The 7,500-nt window shown below is 37.1% G+C and overlaps 2 protein-coding genes across 2 annotated transcripts in view; one reads left to right on the top strand and one right to left on the bottom strand.

The window, feature by feature from the left end:
* The window catches only part of LOC138048996 (sperm-associated microtubule inner protein 10-like), a 13,996-nt gene extending 10,615 nt beyond the window's left edge, over nt 1-3,381 (top strand). Inside the window, exon 4 of the mRNA XM_068895093.1 lies at nt 2,753-3,381. Within this exon, the coding sequence (XP_068751194.1) occupies nt 2,753-2,889 (137 nt within the window). The 3' untranslated portion in view covers nt 2,890-3,381. The remainder of the gene's footprint in view (nt 1-2,752) is intronic.
* Nucleotides 3,309-7,500, bottom strand: part of LOC138048994 (zinc finger protein 330 homolog) — a 33,213-nt gene continuing 29,021 nt past the window's right edge. The window contains exon 2 of the mRNA XM_068895086.1: nt 3,309-7,500. This exon is cut by the window's right edge and continues 1,739 nt beyond it. The gene's annotated coding sequence lies outside the window, so the exon portion shown is untranslated.

Here is a 7,500-nt window from a genome sequence, read left to right as displayed (position 1 = left end):
CTCCTGGACAATGGTTGTCCCTAAAGTATTGCGGTAAGTCATTCATAAATAATGAAAATAAAACTGGACTTAAGCCATCACCTTGCCTTATTCCTTTGTTGCATGAGAACATTTCTGTGATAGAGCTTTCATCAGTTTTGACGCAACTTTTAATCGACGAATACATGGATTTAATGACTTTAAAGAATTTGCCTTTAACTCCATATTGGTAGATTTTATAGATCAGCCCGGACTGCCACACGCTATCAAACGCTTTTTCATAATCGATGAAGCCAACATAAAGTTTCTTATGTTGTTTTGTATACTTATTAATGAGTTGCTGTAGGATGAATAAACTATCTGTTGTTCGGGAATTTGGGCGAAATCCAAACTGTTCTGGATTGAGGATGTTATGTTGTTCGATAAACTTGTTCAGCCTGGATTGTAAGATTGATGTAAATAGTTTTCCTAAACAGCTCGTCAATGTGATTCCTCTATAATTTGCTGGAGACCGCTTATCACCCTTTCTTTTATATATCGGTTTTATAACACCTATGTTCCAATGGGTTGGGAATGTTCCACTGTCTAGTATATCATTGAACAGTTTTTCTAATGAAGGCATTAGATAATAGCGTCCGTGTTTAATCATTTCGTTAAGGATAGAATCCATACCCGAAGCTTTCTTCAACTTGAGTTTTGATATTTGTTCATGGATTTCGTTGGTCGTAATAGGCTGCCCTAAAATGTCGTTATTCGGTGAATTTTCGTTTTCCCAGTCCATATCTTCATTTGAAAAGTCCAAAGTGGTGTGCGGTTCCTGGCTATCATATAATAATTTCTGATAATGACATATCCAATCTTCTGACGAAACAGAGGTTTCCTCTTCGACAGCATCGCTTTTTCTAAGTTGATTAATATACCTCCAGAAATCTTGACTGTGTTTTGGGTGTAAAGCATTAATTTCATTTACTATTTGGTTTTTGTATCTTTTATGCATCATTTTGACATGCTTTTTGTATTTCTTTTTAAGAACAAAATAATCTTGTCGTAGTGATTGGTGAGAACTGGGGTTAATTTTCTTTACTAATTGTTGCAGTTGTTTCTTTAACTGTCTGCAGGTGTGATCGTACCATGGTTTCTTTTCTTTGGTAGTTTTAGAGGTTTTCCGCGATGTTGCTAGGCATGATTTGGCCACCGAATTGATAATTTGGTTAAATTGCGAGATTTCATCGTCTACTGATGCGTGGTGTTCTAGGGGTTTACATGGGTATACATGGGTATATAAGGGTATACATGGGTATATAGGGGTATAGTAGGGTATACATGGGTATACATGGGTATATAAGGGTATACATGGGTATATAGGGGTATACATAGGTATACATGGGTATACATGGGTATATAAGGGTATACATGGGTATATAAGGGTATACATGGGTATATAAGGGTATACATGGGTACATAGGGGTATACAGGGGTATATAGTGGTATACATGGGTAAATAGGGGTATATAAGGGTATACATGGGTATATAGGGGTATATAAGGGTATACATGGGTATATAAGGGTAATCATTGAAATACATTATCAATAGCTTATATTTAAATACATAATAATAAGGGATACATGAAGTACTTACCGTTTTAAGTCAAGATAGACAGCTGAACTATATATATTATTGTGTACTCAGAGACAAGCAGAAATGAACCATTATATAATTTAATAATAATAATAATAATAATAATAATAATAATAATAAAGGTCTTTAAGTTAGAGTTCATTGTGCAAACAGATGTGCAACAATTTACAAGGCAAAGAAATGAATAAAACTACAAACAAATATTAATTACTTATTAATAAAAACAGATTTAAAACGACTTGTCCCGACCTTTGGTAGAATTTAATTATGCAACCTAGTTCTCAACTACCGTGTTCTCTGGGGAGGTAGAAGATCGTTCAAAGCAGTGTTGGTGGAAGAGATCCTTCGCCATAACTTCGTATCTATTAAGACGAATATCCAAGATACTGTGCCGCTTTAAACAATAACCCAACTTGTAACACCTGGCAAAGAGCTTATCAAATCTACTTAAATATTTACTATAAAAAGCGCACCCCCAGACCTCAATAGCATTATGTAAAAACTGAAAGGATCAAACTTTGAAAAGGTCCAAATTCTCAATAGAGTAGCGATAATATTTACATGTACATATTCTTAAAATTTACAACCTACTGCTAGCCTTACTAAAGGAAATAATCAATATGAGTGTCCCAATTAACTGTCACTTGCTCAAAGGTAATGCCCAATAGTTTCAGTTTTTCTTTCCTCTCTATGTTCCAAGTGATTCATGAGGCATCCTGGTACATTGTAGTCATTCCTCGTAAAAGGAGTTTCCATATTGTCAAATTAACTTTTGTGCTGTTGTTCTCAGACCATTCAATAAAGGATAGAACTTCCATTTTAGACTCATCTAAGCCTACATTTGCCTCAATCGGCAAACTAATAGTTTTATCATCTGCAAGTTTAACTAGAAGATTCTTATTGGTATTCTTTGCTTTTATATCGTTAATAAAAATAGAAAACCGCCCCCAGAACTGTACCTTGAGGAACTGCCCTATTTATAGAAACATATTTAGTACGACAACAACTCTCTGCTTCCTCTGATCTAAAACTAATAAGCCAATTGATAAGATGAGGATTAATATTCACTTGCTTCAATTTACTCTTTTTCTGATCATCAAGGTATTTAGTTGAATGATTTTATCATGTTTACAGAGCGACTTAACAGTGTTGAGCCCCAAGAGATGGTGAACAGCAAATCAATCAAAGTACCACGTGAGAGGTTACTAAGGCCTTGGTTCCATTCTCCTCTCTCCCGTTATCAGAGCAGTTTGATGTTTAGGAAGTCATAAGAAAGTTTAACTTCTTAATTTCATCACATGAAGAATCAGAAAAAAAAACAGCTATGTTTGAGACATTTTCAAAAGAATTCCATCAATCTGTCCTTAGACTACTAAGAAAGATATCTTTTTCAAAACCACTTTTTGTTATTCAAATTTATTTTTCCACTATTACGCCATTTTACCATATTTGGTCAAGAGAGCACGCAAAATACGAGACGGTAATACTCTGTAGTGTCCCGGTTTGACCGGTTTAGAACAGAGCAAATACGGATGGCATGAGAGTTTTTCAATGAAAGAAATTGTTTTCAACATTATGTGAAGACTTAGAATTTAAAAAATTTGGTTTGTGATCGCTTGTCACTCGTCATTTCGTTTATCCAGACAAATAAGGACATTTGGCTGGCTTTTGTGCTGTTTACATCGTTCACACGTGCCCTGAAGGACAGATGATGCTTTTTTTAAAAACACTCTCACCAAGTAAAATTGAATCAAAATAACACATTTTTGTAGTGGAATAATAAATCTCTTATTCAAATAAGTAATAACTACTTGGTGACAGAGAAGCGGTCAGATGTAAACTGCTGGTCTAACACACAGGTTACTGGTCGCCGTGCAGTGTATATGCAACTGTGATGCAGATAAATAAACAACACCATGAGTGTCTCCTAGCCTTAATCAATCTTCAAAAATGTTGTTTCAGGTCTAGGGGAAACTTTTGGTATAGTTGTTCATCAGTGGAGCAGGGATGTTAGTCTTGACCTGTGGAATGTGACCTGTGTTTTAGTCCTGCCTTTTAGTCCTGCCTGGATGTAAACTTGTTGCCACTTGGCTTAGTAAATACCCACTGTTGTTCACCTCCATTTCAAAGATTTTTTTTAATATTCACCACTAAAAAAATTATGTCCATAAAAAAGACAGGTCAACCATTCTTTTATAAATTTGTAACCCATATTTTTTTGGCTGAGTTCATTTTTGGAGGCATTATGTTTCTCAAGAGGAAACATGTATAATCAGCAAGAAAGAGGAGGCGTGATTTTGGAACACATATCCTTGCCAATACCATGTACATATATGGAGGTTTGTTAAAACGTTTTGCCGATGAGGGGAATAAAGGTAATAATCCCTACAAGTAATTAGTTCAAAATAGAAGTGTAAGATAGGTTAATATAATGGTAAGAATGTTGTTTAAATTACCTTGTGTTGTTCATGGAGATGTTAATAACAAATTGACACAAATGTAGTTTTAGTTGTGATTTCCAGTCTTTATGATACAAAACACAATATCACTCAGCTTGGCATCCCAACTTATTTTACACTTCTTCCGCAACTTATGTCCAGAATTGCAAGCAATTAGATTCACACCCAATTTTGACATCCAACACAGTGTCCCTTTCAGTCTAATTGTCTTAGACCTTGCCGTAGCCTTAGGTCAGGAAACATGCAGCTTCTTATAATTTAAAATTGTATGGTTGAGGGCATTTTCCGTGTGTGCCCCTCAGCTTTGGAATGCCCTTCCACAAGAGCTAAGAGTGTGCAATTCTGTAGGTAGTTTCAAGAAAGCCCTGAAGACTTTTCTTTTCCAAAAGGCTTATTGTTGAGTAAAACTATACTAACTATGAATGTAATTTAGATATTGGTCCCAAGATTTCTGAGATTTTATTTAAGCTATATTTTATATTTTTTAAAGCCAATTTTTCCTTTTTTTTAAATTGATGTGAAGCTCTTGTGGACTCTTAAGGGATAAGTGCTATATAAATTAATTGTTATTGTTGTTATTATTATTATCATTATTTTTGTCTGAGCATTTGCTACGGATTTCCAACAATAGGGTAAGGGCAAAAATGCAGCTGTTTATCTTTGCTGCAGGAGCAGCATTTGGGGATTAGGGATTAGGGTTAGGGTTAGGGTTAGGGATAGGGATTAGGGATTAGGGTTAGGCTCTTAGGGACACTTTCATAAGTTAATTGTCTGTATGGTATAAACTCTTGTTCTTAGGCCATCGTAGCTTGATTAAGAAAATAACACAAACAGAAAAACAGAACATTTCAAGGCCCTAGCTAAAAGTGACTATTCATCAGCCATTGCTGATCATGTGAAAATCACTGGCCACGACATTAAATGGGATCACTTTGACATTTTAGCGTCCGGGAAAACAGACTTTCACTGCAAAATGAAAGAGACTTCGTTCATTCGAGAGCTAAAGCCTTCCCTTAGCACTGACACGATACCTTTTAAAATTCAGACAAGCGAAACGGGACCCCCCTCCCCCCCACCCGGCAAGGCCTCATCATTCTCTACCAATTTTGCAACACCTGTTTTGGCCAGATTTGGTAACTGTGGCCATATAATGTAAATGCACGCAGTGTTTTACTCAGTTTAGAGCAACTTGCAAACGTCACTATGAGAAAAATTTTCAACTAACCGGTTTACTTGTACAAATTATGTTATCAAGTGCAAATGACCAAGGTACACTGGGTTGAAAGTTGACTAGTCGTTAAACATCCTTGTGGTAGGCTAATAATAATTCATGTTAGCCCACACCACTGTTAACAATTTTAGTTAGCTATTGTTTGGACATCTATTGTTGATTTCCATTTATGGTGATTTGGACTAACATGGCATTTTTCCTTGTTGTGAGTTTACAACTAGGAAATCTAGTGGCAAATGCTTGGCCCTTAATTTGAGTGGACAGAGACGATTTTAACCATTTGGCCCTCGATAAGGGGTCCTCTATTGACGAGTGCAATGTCTGGTATCAGAAATGTATTTATCATGGGTTATGCATCCCAAATACCAAATGATGAATGATTGTACTTTTTTTCATATACATATTTTCAAACACTTTTCAGATGCATTAGTGCATTTATTGTATCATTTGAATTCACGCTTACTTCAGATTGGTTTGTAGGCTTTCATATTAGTTGTTCTCTTGCTGTATTTTGAGCCTTTCAGTGTTTCTGTATTTTTCGCTTGTAAAGGCATAATAAAGAGGGTCCCACAGAGCTTGAGTTGACACATCCCTAAAGGTTACTTATTAAATACGTGACAAATGTTTTATATTCGTTTGAGCGGGGTAGCGAATTAGAAAGAGTAAAATCTTCAGGTGTTAGACAGTAAAATCGATGAGTGGCTTTCTTAGGAGGGAAAGGCTCAGAGAATACACCTGGCCCCAGTTGTTCGAAGGGTGGATAGTGCTATCCACTGGTTAAATCACTGGCAATGGATGGCAAAATTGGTTTCGCTATGACCTATCCACTGGATAGCGGATAGTGCTATCGTTTGAACAACCGAGGCCTGGTCTGCAGGTTTAATTTGCATGTAGCCTTCCACGCAGACACTCTTAGGGCTTCGTCACGCGTTCCTCCCCCACGAGCGTCTGATGAAACGAGCGACACATTCCTTTCCCTTTGTTAAGAAACTGTCATCTGGAAATCACATTAGGTTACATAGTAACCAATCAGCGTTGTGTAGATTGCTCCCCTGGGAGAGTCAATGCGACAAAACCTTTCCAAGATATTCCTCAGAAAGATTAATTTTGTTTCCTCGGTAGAGTATGCATTTGCACTCTCGTGAGTCAAATTGCGAGTGCTTAGCAGGGGTATGGTGTCGTTTCATCTAAAATTGAAAGCGCCGTGGAAATATATAAATACAAATATTAAAGTATTGTGAGTGTATTTGAACTGCACGATAACCATTACCTTCAAGCGCAATGAACGGAACTAGCGAAAAAAGAAAAGCTTGAAATTTTTCAGTCAATGCTTTTGTGTTGCAAACCGATCGTTCGTACTCAGTGTTTCTTCGATTTAAAAAATAAAACAAACCGTACGCAAAATTGCTCAAGGTCTAAAGTGCACTTCAGAATCTGGAAGTCCGTTGTGTAAATTCCGACTCGTTTCAGAAAACGCTCGTGGGGGAACGCGTGACAAAGCCCTAAGAGTGTCTGCGTGGGAGGCTAGTTCGCATGGAAGTGGCTCACACAATTAACTCTTTGTTAAACATTTTAAGTGGCTACTGAGGGCCAGCCTGATGTGATTTGCATGTAGCCTTCCACGCAGACACTCTTAGGGCTTCGTCACGCGTTCCTCCCCCACGAGCGTCTGATGAAACGAGCGACACATTCCTTTCCCTTTGTTACGAAACTGTCATCTGGAAATCACATGCAGGTTACATAGTAACCAATCAGCGTTGTGTAGATTGCTCCCCTGGGAGAGTCAATGCGACAAAACCTTTCCAAAATATTCCTCAGAAAAATTAATTTTGTTTACTCGGTAGAGTATGCATTTGCACTCTCGTGAGTCAAAATGCGAGTGCTTAGCAAGGGTATGGTGTCGTTTCATCTAAAATTGAAAGCGCCGTGGAAATATATAAATACAAATATTAAAGTATTGCGAGTGTATTTGAACTGCACGAGAACCATTACCTTCAAGCGCAATGAACGGAACTAGCGAAAAAAGAAAAGCTTGAAATTTTTCAGTCAATGCTTTTGTGTTTGAAACCGATCGTTCGTACTCAGTGTTTCTTCGATTTAAAAAATAAAACAAACCGTACGCAAAATTGCTCAAGGTCTAAAGTGCACTTCAGAATCTGGAAGTCCGTTGTGTAAATTCCGACTCGTTTCAG

Source organism: Montipora capricornis, chromosome 5 (genome assembly GCF_036669925.1).
Source record: "Montipora capricornis isolate CH-2021 chromosome 5, ASM3666992v2, whole genome shotgun sequence".
NCBI classification, from domain to species: Eukaryota; Metazoa; Cnidaria; class Anthozoa; order Scleractinia; family Acroporidae; genus Montipora; species Montipora capricornis.
Note: the sequence above shows the minus strand (reverse complement) of the source record. Positions and strands in the feature narration are given on the sequence as shown.